Here is a 19,138-nt window from a genome sequence, read left to right as displayed (position 1 = left end):
ATTTGGGATAAATAAAGTTACTGAACTAAATTAATTACTAAGTTACAAATCCATCCAAATTTTATCCACAGTCTGTCAAGTATAACTAAATATTAGTCTCACCTAGTGTATTGCCTACTCTCAGCATGGACTTCCATTTCAGCACTTTTGTAATCATTCAGTTCTTTTCTAATTGCCGCCTGAAATGAAAAGCAAATATAGAAATCTGACATCTCAAGTCATCACAAAAATCTTCAAATCAAAAATCACATCTCCCATTATTTTTGCATTCAGAAATATAAAATGGTATTGTCACTCAAAAGAAATTTCTAATTCAAATATACAGCCGTGTGAGGGCGCCCCATCATGGCTTACCTTACAGACTAATTTTCAGAATGAATGAAGATAAAACTTGGGAATGACATTTAACCTGTGTATCGGTAATATATGAAACATTCAGGAAAATAATGTTGATTTTAATATGAATATTTTGATTCCAATTGGAGCAGAGTTCAACTAAGTAGAGTTTGAGACGAGACAACTGGCTAAATGTCAACATGCTTACCTTATCTTGCGGTGTTAGTCTAGTCCATGGTTTATCTGCCTTCCTATCATAGTCTATAGCCTGTGTTACTTCTACATAGTCACAGAATTTAAGAATATTCCTCCTCTTGAGTTCTTCTACGGTTGGTCTAAAACTTAACTGTATATCAAAACAATATTTCAACATCATATCAAAATCACTACAATGTATAACAAAGTCAGAGACTTGGTTCCTTGGTTGGTGTGTTACAGTGCTGTATGTACTTCAGCTAGGAATCCTTGCTTGTTACAAAACTTTGTACTCGTAGTTTCCAAGCTATTCTGTGATACATGACAGCTTACATTTCAGACTGCATCACTGACTGCTATGATAACATGGATTTCAGACTGCATCACTGACAGCATGGATTTCAGACTGCATCACAGACTGCTATGACAGCATGGATTTCAGACTGCATCACTGACTGCTATGACAGCATGGATTTCAGACTGCATCACTGACTGCTATGACAGCATGGATTTCAGACTGCATCATAAACTGCTATGACAGCATGGATTTCAGACTGCATCATAAACTGCTATGACAACATGGATTTCAGACTGCATCACTGACTGCTATGACAGCATGGATTTCAGACTGCATCACAGCTATGACAGCATGGATTTCAGACTGCATCACACACTGCTATGACAGCATGGATTTCAGACTGCATCACAGACTGCTATGACAGCATGGATTTCAGACTGCATCACAGCTATGACAGCATGGATTTCAGACTGCATCACACACTGCTATGACAGCATGGATTTCAGACTGCATCACAGACTGCTATGACAGCATGGATTTCAGACTGCATCACTGACTGCTATGACAGCATGGATTTCAGACTGCATCATAAACTGCTATGACAGCATGGATTTCAGACTGCATCATAAACTGCTATGACAGCATGGACTTCAGACTGCATCATAAACTGCTATGACAACATGGATTTCAGACTGCATCATAAACTGCTATGACAACATGGATTTCAGACTGCATCACTGACTGCTATGACAGCATGGACTTCAGACTGCATCATAAACTGCTATGACAGCATGGATTTCAGACTGCATCACTGACTGCTATGACAACATGGATTTCAGACTGCATCATAAACTGCTATGACAGCATGAATTTCAGACTGCATCACTGACTGCTATGACAGCATGGATTTCAGACTGCATCACAGACTGCTATGACAACATGGATTTCAGACTGCATCACTGACTGCTATGACAACATGGATTTCAGACTGCATCACAGCTATGACAACATGGATTTCAGACTGCATTACTACAGACAGCCACGATAGAAAAATGAATGATAAAATGTTAGAAAGACGTACCTTTCTTGTAAGTATACTTCTGGTCAATTCTCTGTTTTCATAGTCTTCTTTTTGACTTGTTTCTGGTGAAAAAAACGTAACCACAGAATTAATAAACTGAAAACTTCAGAAGCATTAACAATGATGTTGAAGATTCAAATATTTACATTTGAGTCACCCACAAACTGAGTTTTATTGAACAAATATTTTTGCAAATGTTAGTGTTTGAAAAGTTTTCACATGACATGGACATTGTGTTACAGCAATTCCTTTCTTGAATGACACAGGGGCATGTCATTTATGGTTATTGTATCATTGCATGGTGTAAATAAATAAATAAACACACACACACACACACACATACACACACACACACACACACACATAACTTCAGAACTATAAATACAACGGCACTTTTTCCAAAAAATTCTCCATGACCTACTGTCAAAGTTGATACTTACTTCTCATAATATTTCTCTGTTCTAATTCTTCCTGTGTCGGTCGTAGACTTAATCGCCTGGAATTTATTTTGAAAGACAAAACAAATTAAAAGGTGAAACATGGATGAACAATGCATTATCTTGTCATTTTCATATTTGTTCATCATACACTGGAAACTGTAATGTTTGTTTTCACTACTGTGCAGTGTTGCGATTGCTTAGAAATTAAAAGAAAGGTGGTTCTTGCGACAGAAATAGAAATATCACCATATCAAGTTTTGAACAATATTATTGTCCAGTCACATCATTTAATATGAAAGCACACCAAACAGTTAAATAAGAGTCACAATGGGGGATGCCATTGGAAGGATGCCCTCAATGTCAGCCATGGGAATCAAAATGTTGAGTCGACTGAAGGGCGCCCTCAATGTCAGCTTTGGGATCAAAATTGAGTCCACTGAAACGGCACCCTTAATGTCAACTATGGGAATCAAACTGTTGAGTCAACTGAAAGGATGCCCTCAACTATGAGAATCTAAATTTTAACTTTTAATCTTCCCTAAAAACTTTCTGAACATAAAATCACCACTCACCTTTCAAGTTTTGCACCTATTGAAGTTTTTTCTACTTTTTTGTCATTCTCTGATCTGTCAGAAATGATATTCCTATCAACTAAGACATTTCTACTTGGTCTGTTACTCAGTTTAATAGCTAAACTATCTTTCCTCTTCACTTTGGATGCCAATTCACCTGTCAATACACAAACAGATATAATAAAGATTCAAGTTACAATACGACAACAGCAAATGAACTATTACGTTAACACAGATATCAACTAAAATTAAACCATGCACAAGCCAAGTTGTTGCCTTTGAACAGAAAATATGGATTATATACCCTGATTGTTCTACACCACTGGTTCTGAGGTACTTGTAATATGAGTCAAAAAGTTCCAAATTGCCATTACTTCCCCTCCTTTTCATAAATTGTGTAATAATCCACCATATGTAACAAATAAAGACCACAAAGTATCAATGATATGCAATAACTGGCTTGATTTTGATAACTGACCCTAAAGGTCAGTGCCAAACGTCAAGATCATGGTGTTGATGTCAGAAATCAAAATTGTAATTTTGACAAGACTTACTTTCTTCTTCACTATCTGTCTCTTCATCTCTGTACAGTATAGGCTCACTATCTGAATCACTGTCGTATCGTGGCACGTCACCGTTGGCCATCCGTGAACTGTCCATCACTACTGGACTGAACACCGACACACTGAAAATAAAATAAAATAAAACAAAAAAGAACAGATAAGTAACAATGTATATCCATGATCCAAAGATAACATCAGAAAGACAGTATTCAATTATCTATTCATCTTTGCATTACAAGTCTTTCCATCAACTTGTTTGCATAAGGTCCATTGTTATCACCAAGGGTTAGAAACCCCAGTAGACTAGAACTTGGATAGATTTCCATTCCTTGTATAATGACATTGGTAGTGAGCTCTACTCAAATACCTGGAAAACTCAGGTACATTTTACCTACTTACCACCCTTTACCAAACCACTGAGGTCTAAATACTGTTTAAACATGTGTGTATGAACTTTTGATTCATTTCAATTGTACACTTTCTGATAATCATAATAGGCATCTCCTTCAGAGATGAAATAATAGGAAATGATTTTCCAAACGAGGCTACAGTACTTAGCTCTCATTACCTTTTTTTCCAGTTTATAAACAGCACCCCTAGTGGCCAAACAATGTAATCTTTTGTTTTTATGATCCAGGCATTCAATTTGATAGACTTACCCTCCAGGTACAGGAATTCTGGATCTGGTTGTCGGGTCATGATTCTCTTTATTCATTTCCACTATTTCTACTTTAGCTTCTTCTGACGATGAGATACCCATCGTTCCTGTCAAATAAACATTCACATAAATGAAACACATAAATTCTATATTCTTCAATTCAGTCACACAAATGCTGGTAAATAAACATCCACAAATGATACTCATGAATTCTACAATCCTCAAAGTAACAAAGACTATTTCCTTTACAAAATACAGTCTATTATTTTCTTCTCGTTTTCATTCTCTTTCTCCAAACTTGAACTTAGCTGTGTACAAACAAACAGGCTTTGATAATTTCAGAATCATGAAGCTAAAACTGACAGGAACAGGTAAAAGTATAAAGTTTACTTGTAATTGTATACAAATAAATTTCTAGATTTCTACGTTATTACATATTCCTGTTTCATTATTTAATCAATCCTTTCAATGTTGTTCAAAAAAGATGTTGTTTTTTTTGCATCAAACTATATTTTGTTTGTTTTAGTGTATCTATAACTTATGTCCAAACATTTCTAAGACATGGTTACATACGCGGATCAACAACAGATCACCACTGTCATCACCCTTATAGTATTGGTGCCTGATGTGCTATACACATGTTGGTGTAATCGGTGGGTGCATTAATTCCTACCTGACTGTGTGTTATTTTGCTGTGCTGTAGTAGCGTCTGTTGCAGACTCAACGGCAAAGGAAACTCCTGCCTTACGAGGTAGTGAGGGCTTTCCCTCCTTGTCAGTGTTACCTGATTCTCCTGGTATAGAGGCTTCTGTGCTGGAAGAAGGCTGGTTTGTGTTGGATTCGTATTTGTCTCCACCTGAATGGCACAGTATCAAAGAGTAAACCAAAGTGAGACTGGTTTGCTAAGAAGATGTATTTCTCACTCTTACGAAGCCAACAATTCATTTACCCTGACCCCACGGCATGTGAACTCTTGAAAGAGTTACAAAGATTCGCAAATCTGGTACAGTTCTAAGAAAAAGACTGGGGTAATATACATACATATTTTGACTGTCAATTTTGACTTTTTGCAGACAACAGGAATAAACCAGTCGATGTATATTTCCCAATAATAAAGACAAAAAGCACAGATCCCATGAACAATCGGTTCAAAATCAAATCAAAGTTGGTTCTCTCTGATATACACTAAAACCAGTTTAAACTGATTTTAGTTGAATCAGTCTGAAACCATCTCAAGGGGGTGGTTTCAAAACAATGCAAGGTAAGTTTGCTCAAAACCCACGCAAGAACAAACGTGAATTGATTAAAACCCATTTCTCATGGGGACAAAAATTGGTTTAGACCATGTGGGGATAAAAATTAGTTTTGACTGATTATGACTGAATCAATTCAGTTTGAATTTAATCATTTCAGGTATGGACAGAACTATAAAATCCACCCAGATGTCAATACTTTGTTCAAGCCATGTGTTGAATACATGTCAACTCGCTTTTCCCAAAATGTAAAAATACAGCAAATTTGATTGTTTCCTCTAACTTTCTGATTAACAAATACATATTTTTTGTAAGAAATGATAAACAAAATTCACACATTCATGAAAAGTTGATTAAATTAAGAAATATTCAAATACATTTACGACTTTATGTTATAGTCTGGAAAATAGGGTTATTCCTCAAGTTTCCCTCCAAAATCGTACACAACAAAAAGTTAATTTTTTTCTTGAAAATTTCATTACACACTAGTTTATTTTAGACACAAATCATCCAAATTGTTCTCGTAAATCTATTTATTTCAAAATTTTGGTTAAGGTATGAAAAAATTAAACAAAATCTAGAATTTTGTTGTATTTTTTTCACAAGTGGTAGTGATTGTTTTTGCCATCTGCACACAACAGTCCTGACTGTAACCTGATAACTCTGACCTGTAACTATATCGTTTCAGCTATCAATCATGACCTATATCTATCATTTTCATCAACATTTATCACTTCTCAAAAGTCAAATTTAATACTTTCTGACCGACAACATTTCTCTCCTTGAATTCTTCAATTTCTAATCTAATTCTGAATGTAATCAAGAATTATCAGATTTTTTCTGTAAACACCTAATTTCTAATATTACGATAAAAATGGTCACCAAACATCATTGTCGAAAAACTTCCAAAAAAGTCCACTTGCAAAAATATCAACCCAAATTCGCAGTACCTGGAACGGAATTCTACCACTTTGGTTTGTAAAAATAACGACTATTCAATTTCTTGGTTAACACTATAACTTCTATGGCACTAGCACTGCACGTGCTACACACATGAGAATAAGTCAACCTTCTTGTTCTATTTTGACCCTCTAGCATGACGTAAAATGCTATTACAGGTACCGAGAATAAGTTGAACTTCTTGATCTATTTTGACCCTCTAGCATGAGGTAAAATGCTATTGCAGGTACCGAGAATAAGTCGAACTTCTTGTTCTATTTTGACCCTCTAGCACAAGGTAAAATGCTATTACAGGTACCGACAATTGGCAACAAAACAGCAAAATTGAGTTTGAATCCTGTATTCTGTAAACTTAGAAATTTTCAGAGACTTATTTTCGCTTATCTCAGGAAAACAAAAACGCAAGAATAAGTCATGACTAAAATACTTTCTTGTACATCAACACAATTTATACCCGTCTGGTAATTAGTAAAAATTAGTCTTTGAGAACTAGCTGAAGACTATAAAATTGAAAAATTTTCAAGTAGCAAAAATATAGTTTACTGTACGACATGACTAAAATTTCCATTTATTATACACCATTCATTGAGAGACAAATTTCTTGTTGTGTAAAATTTAAAAATTCTGTACATTAATCAAACCGCTCATTAAAAGCAAATGGCAGTACCAACGACAAATCTACCAGTCTTAAGACATTTAACAACTTGGCCATTCTTCATTTCTAGAACGACAACAATCTTGTCACTGAGTGCTATCATACTGTGATTACAAACATAGCCACAGTTTTTATCTCATTAGTCATGCTTATTCTACAGTGCAGGCAATGGAATACCTGCAACATAGAGTATAATGACCTTGGAGATTTATAAATGGTGAGGTCACAACCTTTGACCTTTGACATTAAAAAAGATGAACAAAACAGCCAGATTTAGAAACAAATATTAATTATTTTTACAGCAGGTTTTTTAAGAGAAAGACTATACTACAGTTTTTCAACAAACACGAAAAAAAATTAACAACACCAGAACTCCATGATGTGCACACCCCTTGAAATATATTCATCACCTACTCTTGATAAATTCAAGAAGGATATCAAGACACATCTATTTGCAAGAGCCTTCTAACATTTACATTCACTGTTCACATCAGAAGACAAGGGGGCAAAAATATGAACAGGGATGAGGGGGCATAAAAATTGTATCATTCATCTTTACGATCATGTCACCACCAAGCGAATCAAAATCCAGTTGATCAGTGTTACGACGTATGTGGCCTTACGTCAAAACTCATGAACATGTGTGTCTCGTGAATTCTTGCACATGTTCTCAAGTTTAGTGCAAAACAAAAAAGTAGATGATATTGAACTACATACCTTTCTTTTGAGGAAGTGGAGGTGGACTAGTAATGTGAACGGTTGTGGTTGTTGTGGTGGTCGTACTTGACGACGATGATGATGATGATGGTGTTGATGTAATACTATTGGCAGTACTCTCTACCGGTTCCGTGGAATGGTCTGATAACAAACCCTTTATAGACCCAGGAGGTATATTATTAGCGTCTTCATATGCATCTGAAAAAATTCAAGAAACGAACTGTTAGAATACATGTACTTGTGAAGTCATGATGGGTGAATGGTTAGTGATCTGCAAGTTGCAGGTTCAAGCCCCACCACTGCCGTTTGTTTCTGATGTGGCTATAAAGTCCTTGGGCAAGATTTGAACCACGACTGTGCCTCAGTCAACCCAGCTGTATAACTAGGGACCTGGTAGGATAGTGGTTGCAATGTGAATGCTTTAATCCTATGTGCTTATGGATTGTATGCTCCCCAGGGAGTTGAGGAAGTAATGGGGTTTGTGTCGCTATAGATCTGTGGCAGTGGTAACAATTATGAAGACCTTGAGCGCTCAGAGAAACGGTGCATTGTAAAAATTTGCATGATTATTATTATTGATTTGATTTGATTTTCCTGAGGCCAAAAAATATTCTGAAAACCACAAACTAAAACGGATATACAACTATCACACTCGCAGGAAAAATTCAAAACAGATACATCACTGAATACCTGTACCGAGGATGACACAAACAAGTTTTAACAACTTATTTCCACTGTGGTCCTCTCATAGAAATATCACACAAAGGGTAAAAAGAACGATAAAATAAAATACATAACAGACACAATATACTATAAAGCCGGACAAAAACTGACACTATTATAAATTTTCCACAATATTTTTCTTTGTTCAGCTAAAAAAATAGCACACTTCACAGTAAGTTAGAGATATTGAAGAATGAAACCTGTAGTCATACAGAGAATGAACTCTACAAACGGTAAGACATTGACCTCCAGAGAATTATATTCACACTTGAATGATTCCCCCAATCATTCCTGTACCTAATTCATCCTGTTTATTTTTGACTAATTGAGGAAAATAGTAGTCCTTGAACACAGATAGCAGCTACAGGCAATTAAAATTCTGAAGTTTAGTCAGTGTCACACTGATAATTGTCATTGACAACAACGGATATATAAATATATATATATACACCCACACCGGTACATACTACAAAAGTCACATGAACACACACACTAGTAAGTTTTAGATTGAAAACATATGTGCTTTGAAATTTACTAAGTGTCGCATCAAATATTGTCACTGACAACAAACGGAAGTATAAATATATACACCCACACTGTTACATACTACAGAAGTCATAAACGCAGTTGGATCGAAAACAATGCTGTTACAAAACCAGCTACAGATGTTAAATGTGGTTACACCCACACTGTATACATAGTACAGAAGTCATAGACGCAGACTGAAAACAAATGCTCTTTGAAGCCTAGTTTATCATACCAAATATTGTCACTGACAGCCATGAATGTATAAATAAAAATATGTACACCCACACTGGTACATACTACCGAAGTCACAGACCAAGAAAATGCATAAAGTTATACAGAAAACTAAACGTTGTTTGGATTTTACTGTGTCACCCGGCATATTGTCACAGACAGCTACAAATGTGTAAAATAGTTTATATTATTATACACACCCACACAGGTACATATTACAGAAGTCGCAGACATAGTTTGTTTGAAAACAAATGAAATTTAGTCAGTGTGTCATACCAAAATATTATTACTAACATCTACGGGATATGTAAGTAATGATACACAGTGCATTGACCACAGACACATCACAAGTTATTATACTGCAAATGCGTTATCCTAAATAAAAGTCAATTTCTGATCAATACTGAGAATGTATACTGATATGTAAAGAACTGTCATATTATTTTATATGTACCAGAGATTACTTGCGCTGGTGTGTGCGCATATACTCTTTTACTGCAGTGCAATACCGAAAACATTATTGCATACCTGAGAACACGATTTTTCGGTAAACATCAAATCGCATGATCACATAGTGTCATTTTTACAAAAATTTGTTGTTTCAAATGAACATGTCATATATATGTAATAATAACAGAACCCCATGTGGTGTTAGTGCCAGTGTGGGTATTCAGGGGTATATGTACTCATGCATGCAGTGTTTTCTGCTGCTGCACTTTCACAAGCGTACTGCCACAGAGAACGCTGCAAGCACTCCTGCAAAAGCCCTGAGTATGCCACACTTGCCAGCACTCGTCATTGGGTTCAGTCATATTAGTTGTGATGCTTTCAATTATTATCAAGTTTATTAATCTTTTATAGTTATACTTTTTTTAAATACTTTTTTTCAAAACTATTATAGTTCATACTACCTAGCCCTGTCTCTACGTACAATTTTGAATTTTGAAACTGACACAAAAGAAAATCGAATAAAATACACAGCTGTTTGCTCCCGGGGACAAAAATTTGTTTCGAACCAATTTAACTAAAAAGATTCAGTTTGAAACAGTTTTGAATAGATAAAGTTTGGGACAAAACTATACTTTCCCACTTACTTTCAAAACTTTTGAGTACTAAGTTCTGGGCGAATGGTTAATCCCAAAAAGTCAGCTTTTTTATCAACTACTTTTGACTAAGGACATCTTATCTGACCATGATTTTTATCTAGGACAATGACTGATATTAAATACGTACATTAGTACCAAGACTGATTGAAAACAAGACATCAACTGATCAGAAAAATCGATTACTCCAAATAACAATCTGAGAATGTTGTTTACAGACCTAATTTGTAGAACAAGTGTACTCTGTCACTTTTCAGAATGAAGGCAACCAATCAACCTAATTCTTTAGATATATCATATATCAGAACATACGCTTCTCAATGTCATGCCTTTATATATTATTCCCGAATATCTTCTTCATTTGGGCAGGGACAATATAAGTGACCTAAGGGGTCTTGTCACTACGAGTCAAAGATGTCGTGGCAATACCCTTCATGAATATTTTCTGGCTAAAATTTAAATGAAGGAACATATTGGAAATATTACAATTATATTTACACAAACTCACTCTATTGAAAATTAATAAAAGTAACAATGATTTTAAACCATTTGACTCATATTTCTGTCACCACAAGTCAAGAATCCAGTCATACAAGGATTTTGTTCTGTTTTCCCCCTACCACATCTAGCATTGCATTACCAGTTATTTACTTTAAAGGTGCTTCAGCCAGAAATTAGGCACTAATTCGTATTGGGTTTGAAACTTTTCTCACTATGATGATGTGACAATGTCTATAGCGTCAACACGTGATTAGAACCAACTCCGATGGCTGAGCTGTATGATACAAACATAATTACCATATTAAATTGTCCCTGCATAAACTAATTTCACGTTTGAATAAACAGCTATTAGTGAAAATGGCAGGCATGGGAGAGGAAAAGAGTGAGCGAAATTCCCCAGGACTGGATTCTATGCAAGGTTACCATAGAACCAGTGATGTTAAACACATGGTTTGTCGTAATGTAGAACAAACAAGCTATACAACCCATATTTTCTGTTCAAAACAATAACTTGGTTTGTGTATGGTATAAATACATGGTACGACTCATTAAAAGTCTACTGTTTGGTAACAAAATTTACTTGTGCAACGAAGAAAATTGTTTCCAACATTTTTTATATTCATGACTTTCAAGGAATAATTAGACAATTCCCAAGAGCTTTTTGAAAACCAAAGACTTCTATCTAAGAACTTCCAAAACATTTTATTCCTGTGTGCTAGGAGGTATAATGATGACTCTGCACTCAGATAACCTTAACTATAACCCCCTAGCTCACTTATAAGTCATAAGTCCTCTGCTTAACTGAAACTCCCTAGCTCACTTAGAAGTCTTTAAGTTCTCTGCACCAAGCAAGAAGGCATTATGGGTAATGTGAATGGTTGTCAACCAAAATTAAGTCATTAAATATTGGACAACTCTTTTTCTAGTTCAATTTTTTTCTACAAAATGACTGCATGTCAAAGATAAGATTTCCTAAAGGTTAAATGGGTCAACAGTGATAAATATGATGCTTGAGTCAAGTGCCACAATGAGCCTTAGAAAAACAATTGACGTAGGACAGCGGATCTAAAAATAAAAAAAACAACCTGACATCTCGCTGGCTTACAGGCACAAATAATTAATTAACATCTAAGGTCATGGTTGTTAAAGTACTTAGACTGTTATTTGTCAAAAACAATTTTTGTTTTTGTCAAATTTCGACTTTCAAATATAACCTTGGAATTCACCTCCACCCGAAACATTTGACCTTTGACCTCAAATGACCTAGTATGCAAGTGACCGGATAAATTCTCAAAGAAATGTAACTTAATACGTCTTTTAAAATTGTGACTGGGTGTATATACTATATAACTGGAGGGTATAAGAACACATGTTGTTGACATTTAACATCTTTTACTAGGCAATTTCTATTCTGTACCATATTCCACCTTACAGTTCGACAGCAGTAATTTATTCAATACCAGTGAGTCTGTGTAGGTTTTTTTAGAACCCTGGTTAACAGAAACAAGTCAAATCTGGTCAAATCTAGTTTTGTCTAACAACATCAGAAGGGAGACCTGTAATTTGATAGTCTTATGCATGCATATTTAATTTCAGGGAAAAAATGCAAATATTTCAACAACAAAAAATTAATTTCTATCACGATTTATCGTTTAAACAATTCTTTGGGAATTTATGCTTCAAATTTATGGTTTAATTTATCAGCATTTCGTCATTATTTCTGTAACACATTGGAGAATTCTGCTAAATTTCAAAGAAATTTCTAATGCATTTTACAATATGACACCTAAAAATTGCATTCCTTGCAAGTTGCAAAACAAGCAATGCATACGTTTCATTCAAGAAGTGACACAGAACACAAAGATCTCATCTTTCTCCTGTCAGTGTTACCTCTTTTTTAAAAATGTGATACTAATGAAACGTTATTGAATGGCTATCCATGCAGTTATCAATATATCTGTGTTTAAATGGGAAAATACTGCCAATCATTTTCATAATTTGAACTAAAAATTCCAATTTCATTACAAAATCCTCCCACTAAGCTCAAAACATAACAAGTGATCCAATAATCCATACGTCTACAACCCATGATAAATTGCTAAGAGCTGAACTACCTGACAAAAATAGAACACACTTTGATTATTAAAAATCTAACCAGCAATATTTGACTCGCCAGATCTGAATACACCATTATGTTTTCAGATGCAAAAAGCAATTGCAAACTGGCAGTACTCCGAGTTTCAAAAATCAACAAAAAAAAATTCTTGTGAATTTAGAATTAGGATCATTCAAAAGTGAAAATTAGGATACCTTCTATATTAAATACTGTTTTATAGTCTGTAAATAATGAATTGAAGCTGTACTAACTGACACTTGAAAGTTTTTTGTTGAAACGTTTGTTAGATATAATGAATTAATTGTAACCCTACAGAGTAATGAATTACCTGTTGGTAAACATTGTTTGTGTAGATAAATGTTTTTGTGTAGTTATACATATATACGTTTTTGTGTACATAACTGTTTTTGTGTAGATATACACATGGATGGTATAGTGCAATATATTCAATTTAATTGATTTTAGGGTCCGCACCCAAAATGAATCAAAAGTTCAAGTTATTACTACACTATTTATCAATAATATAGACATCTAATTGACAGTGTGCAATGTCTAATTATATCGGTATTTTAACAATTTTCAGTAAATATATTGGTTTTCTGATAAAAAGAAAAATACTCAAGTTACAGTGAGTGCAGCCTTAACAAACATCTCTGATTGTTGTATCATACAATTGGAATGACAACGCTGAAAATTCAATATAGTAATTTCAATCTTAATGTAAGGTTTGTACATGAATACATGAAATATGTATTATACTATAAACTATATCCAACAACCCCATTACATTTCAAAATATTTTGTAAATAACGAACACAATATTATACTTTTTACTTGACTACACTGAAAGGTCGATATTGTTATTAATCTCAAGTGAAGATTTTTATATAAATACATGAATTATGCTATGTATTATACTCAACAACCACATTACATTTCAAAATATTTTGTAAATAACAAACACAATATTATACATTTTACTTGACTACACTGAAAGGTCGATATTGTTATTAATCTCAAGTTAAGATTTTTATATAAATACATGAATTATGCTATGTATAATATTCAACAACCACATCACATTTCAAAATATTTTGTAAATAACGACCACAACACTCCTTATTACACACTTCACTTGACAACACTAAAAAGTCAAGATATTAAAATCAAATTAAGGTGAATATATATACTGTAGCCATGGTTACCATGTTTTGACACAGGTTTTGAAAATTTATGACAATAAATAAACGATCATACAGTGTAAGTGTTAGTGAACTGAGTGTGACAATATTCACTGGGCATGATAATAAACATATCACATAAATTTTTTTTATCAATTTCACGGTCTGTTAACACATCTACATCTACGCTTTCACAGATATTTCAAAACGATAAAGAACAGCTAAAAGGCATAGGAATAAATGTTCAAGGACTCTGGGTTCATCGTTATAAATGAAAATTTCTTCTAACAGAGTTAGATATTTCTGGAAGCGAATTCCATCCCTGACCTAGCCTACCTGTACCTGTAGATTGAATGACTACCGCTACTACACTATTCTGCTATCCTAACTGATATTTCGATTTTTGGAACGATAATGAAAATTCAAAAAATCAGAATGTCGGTTAGGTTAGCGGAATACTTCAGTAGTGATAGTCGTTCAAGTCTACAGATAGGCTAACCTTGATTATGGCATAAGTCAGCGAAAATTTTGGACTGTTGGTAGAAATTGTTATTTGTATCTAACAGGCACGTAATATGACTACACAGTATACTCAATGTAAAGTATTACAAAATTGAGAGCCAAGATACATATCATTTTACACACATGTAAAAATATATATTTAATACGACAGTTTTGAAAATAATAACATTACACAATAACAATTATGAATTCTGGTTTGGTTATATTTATATTATAATTACTAAGGACAATATTAACTCAAGGGTTATTTTTCAATATATACAGTTACATATTTTGATGTGTTTTTTAATAAAACACTCACGCTTTCATTTCTTGTACATGAATTTAGGTTTGAATATAATAAAAATATAACATATTAAGACTAATAACATAAAAGTCAATTGAATTTGAAGACGATTAGAATTAACGTAATTTGTTGCATGTTTTGATGGGTTTCAAAATCCCAATTTAAGAAATTTAATCTTTTATTTTTTGTATGTGAATTTAGTTTTGAATATACTAAAAATATAACACATTCAGATTACTAATTTAAAGTCAATTGAAGTTGAAGAAGATTATCATTCAATGCATACAGTTACATATTTTGATGGGTTTCAAAATAACAATTTTAATAAAACATTCAAAATAAGTCTATGCTATCCTTCATTGAATCCTAAGATCTCGAGGTTAGAACTAGAGATGATTAGATACCATGTTGGTATCCGCACTAATTCAGAATTTAACACATTGACAGACAGTCAATTGAAGATGTCATCCTTCAATACATAAAATTACATATTTGGATGGTTTCAAAAGAATAAATAAAACCTGTGACCTTTTATTTTTATCTTTAAATTTAGGTTTAAAATATATATATTCAAAATATAACTTGTCACGAATACAAAGTCAAATGAAGCCAGATTATCCAATACATACAGATATATAAATTTAAATTTTGAATATTTTCAAAATTAGAATTGCCCACGTTGGGATATATATTGTATTGTATTGTATTGTATTGTATTGTATTGTATTGTATTGTAAGGTATTGTATAATCGACAATTTCCAGAAGTAAAACAAACCTACATCATTTCATTTCTAGTCTGAAAATTTAGGTTTGGATATATTCACAACACAATTTATCATGAGTTCAAAGTCAAGAGAAGGTTAGTCAATGCATACAGATAATTTGACAATTTTCAAAAATAGTAAAATGAAACCTGCATCCTTTCGACTCATGTCTGTAAATTTCAGTTTGAATGTATTCAAAATAAAACACATTAAGACAGTGAAATTAAATGATGGTTACTCAATAAAATTTATAAAAAAAACCCAAAAAAACAACAAACATTCAACCCATCACGTTTGTTATTATGAAATTGGGCTTGAATATATTCAAAACAAAAGAATTTATGACAACAAAAAAATTAATTAATTTTTTAGAGGTTTTGTAAATATATGAAATAATTTGATATAATTTGGTATAATTATTTCTATTGAAATGCATGCCATAGAAATACATCGTTTTCAACATCTTTTGAAAGATTTATAAATTGACAGAGAATGAAACATTAGATGCTTCAAAAGAAAATTGTGAATTAGGGTCTGATTTGACAGAAAGGGCAATAATGTTGGATGATAATATCTACCGAGAAAATCCGAAATTAACGGGTAGAATCATTGTAAATGTCAACACTGCTGAATGGGGGTATATATATACAGGATACATTTGATTTTGATTCTCAGGGGGTTTTCACTGAACAGTGTTGATAAAAACAGAAACCCATTCAAGTGCCACGACATCGACACGATAACACGGCTTCCATGCATTCCATCTTTAAGTTCAAACAAGATAGTAAAAAAAACACAACTTACAAGAAAATGACACAGCTATTCCGAGTCCTTGTTCCTCTCCATGTGAAATATATCAAACGCAACAAGATGAAGCTCTGAATATAAATCCAGATTTTTTTTTCTCCTGCCGTACTGAGTCTTTGTTTTGTTTTTCAGACTCGGTGACGATATGAGTTCTCTCTTATGACATTCAGTGCACAGAGTGAAGAGCATTTATAGACAGATTGCCTGCAGCAGGGGGTGTTTAACATATCCTGCTAAGCTGCTCAAATATCATCCAAACAAAGTGCCAGCCCTGCGCCTGACAGAATCACTTCCCCAGGGGGTGTCACTCCTATCTCACAACGTCCTCATTTCCCATCGACCTTTACATGTTTTCCATGCACTTCCTGAATATTTCTGCGATTAATTTACTCATTACAGTATCTTGAACATTAGGAAGTTGGGATTAAAACAACGATAAACACAACACGATTTGGTAAATGTTTTCAAAGCTTACACTAAACTCAGGAAAAACAGCTTGACTTTTCAAGGTCACGAAGTAGTGAAGGGACTACTGATACATGACATCACCGTAACCTTTGTACATCTAATACTCAACCCTGTAGTTTGACGTTATATAGATTACTGATACCATACACTCAAGTCACTGACACCAGCCTCTGTTCTACTTCCTTTCACACAGTGGTTATCCCTTTTGACATTGCAATATTGTTTCAAAAATGAAAACTTAAAACCCTGATAGCTCTATTAAACTGAAATTAATATTTTCGCAATCTTATTTTTATATTTGACTTGAGAATGTGTTCGTATTAAAGTGGCCATATGGATGAGAATTGGGTACTTATTTTGAATTTATCATGGCTTCCTACTTGAAAAATCAACGTGAAACAACATATGCAAAGTCTGTATTTGTAACTTTATAAACTGCAAAAAACTAATAAATATGTAAAATGTTTGTTATTGTACATACAATAACAAACCTTTTTTACACATGTTTTAGCTTTTTGTAATGTATTCAATTACAACACAGTCTTGGTCAATGTTGTTTCACATTGATTTTTCAAGTAGGAAGCCATGATAAACTCAAAATAAGTACCCAATTCTCCTCCATATGGCCAATTAAGTTGTTGCAATTCCAGAGACAGGAGGGTAGCAATGGCCGGCCAGTTCTGGTAGAGATGTATGGAGGATACTGCCAACCCTAGACCCTATTTTGGACCATTACAGCTAGGATTTTTGGAGATAAAAGTTTAAACCCAAATACATTTGTAGTTGATCCATACTAAGGATATTGTGCATTGCAAAATGTAGTTTTCACTCATGTATTTTTTCCCTCATGAAGCAACATCTTGGGTGCAATTAATGACACAGTTATGATTTGGTAAAGGACAATGGACCACATTTTGGACTCAACTCGAAAAAATTCATTTCAGGCAAAAGGGTTAGAACACCCCCCCCCCCTCCCACCTCCCCCAAGGATGGCACATATGTCAAATAAGGGGACTACTACTTTGTTAAGTCATATTATTATTTTTTTTTTTTTTTGGGGGGGGGGGGGGGAGTAATATATAGTATTTCTTTTCTTGCTTTTATCACCTTTATTTGGGTAATCGTTCTTGAGTTGACTTTTACTTTTCTTCAAATAACAAGCCTACTCAGATTTGACTCAAAATGCATCTTGAACTGACTAAATTAGTTTCTTGTATCCATCCATCATTTCTACAGCAATCACTTTCAGTTCCACATCAAAACCATTCATGCCACTTCAATATTACACATCACAAATGAACACATCTATGAACATTTCTCTGCATTTGACATGAATTATTGGCTTTTTTTCCCTTGAGAAGAAACATTTCTTTCAAGTTATTTATTGGTAAAGCTTTCATTTTGCAAGTCATGTCACTAACATCTGGTGTTTTGGTAAGCTACAAAACACAATGGTGACTGACTAATGACATGACCTCTGAACTCTGACCTCTGAGGTCATTTGGAGGTCATTCAATGACAGTACAAGACCTGAGTATCAGTCATTACCAACTCTGAGGACAAGGACACATTCTAAAAATACATATAAACAGATCTATCATAACTACATATTTTTGACATTATGACGGCAAGGAGTAAATATGTACATGTAAGCCCTTTTTCAACAAATTTCATTATTATTGCAAATATACATTTTACTGAATTTTTACAAGTGTTTATTTCTTATAAATCCCAAATAAACATCATTATACCATATGCAATCCACGTTGAACACATTTGAACAAACAATATGGGGTTTATACCATTTTCATTCTTTGCCATGACAGCACATATCGACATCACCTGTTCTGCCATGTTTGAAATTATATTTTAATCAACACATTGAAAGTCGTTATTACTCATCCAAATTTCTCATAAATTACGCTTGCACAGGTAGAACTAAATGTAAGGTATTCCGCAATATTTTTCTTCATTCTTCTAAAAATACTTGTGACATAAAGGGTCACCTCTGAGAATATGACTTTGTCCTTGCATCACTAGTATTGGCTGGACAAAGAAAAATATTTGGGAATACATGTTTAGTTACGAGATATCTTGACATGGTGTGACTATCATATAAGTGTACACCTAGTACATCTTGGTTGATACACCTGGGTTGGTACACCTGGGGCAGTACACC

General features: G+C 33.8%; 1 protein-coding gene across 6 annotated transcripts in view; it reads right to left on the bottom strand.

The window, feature by feature from the left end:
- Positions 1 to 19,138, bottom strand: part of LOC144445541 (phosphatase and actin regulator 2-like) — an 86,181-nt gene that overhangs the window by 7,095 nt on the left and 59,948 nt on the right. For all 6 annotated transcript variants that reach the window (XM_078135130.1, XM_078135135.1, XM_078135136.1 and 3 more), the window contains 9 exons: positions 7,729 to 7,926; positions 4,817 to 4,999; positions 4,145 to 4,250; positions 3,477 to 3,607; positions 2,923 to 3,079; positions 2,351 to 2,406; positions 1,911 to 1,972; positions 545 to 682; positions 103 to 179 (listed from right to left, as the gene is read on the bottom strand). In XM_078135130.1, the coding sequence (XP_077991256.1) occupies positions 103 to 179; positions 545 to 682; positions 1,911 to 1,972; positions 2,351 to 2,406; positions 2,923 to 3,079; positions 3,477 to 3,607; positions 4,145 to 4,250; positions 4,817 to 4,999; positions 7,729 to 7,926 (1,108 nt within the window). The remainder of the gene's footprint in view (positions 1 to 102; positions 180 to 544; positions 683 to 1,910; positions 1,973 to 2,350; positions 2,407 to 2,922; positions 3,080 to 3,476; positions 3,608 to 4,144; positions 4,251 to 4,816; positions 5,000 to 7,728; positions 7,927 to 19,138) is intronic.

Source organism: Glandiceps talaboti, chromosome 14, assembly GCF_964340395.1.
Source record: "Glandiceps talaboti chromosome 14, keGlaTala1.1, whole genome shotgun sequence".
Taxonomy (NCBI): Eukaryota; Metazoa; Hemichordata; class Enteropneusta; family Spengelidae; genus Glandiceps; species Glandiceps talaboti.
Note: the sequence above shows the minus strand (reverse complement) of the source record. Positions and strands in the feature narration are given on the sequence as shown.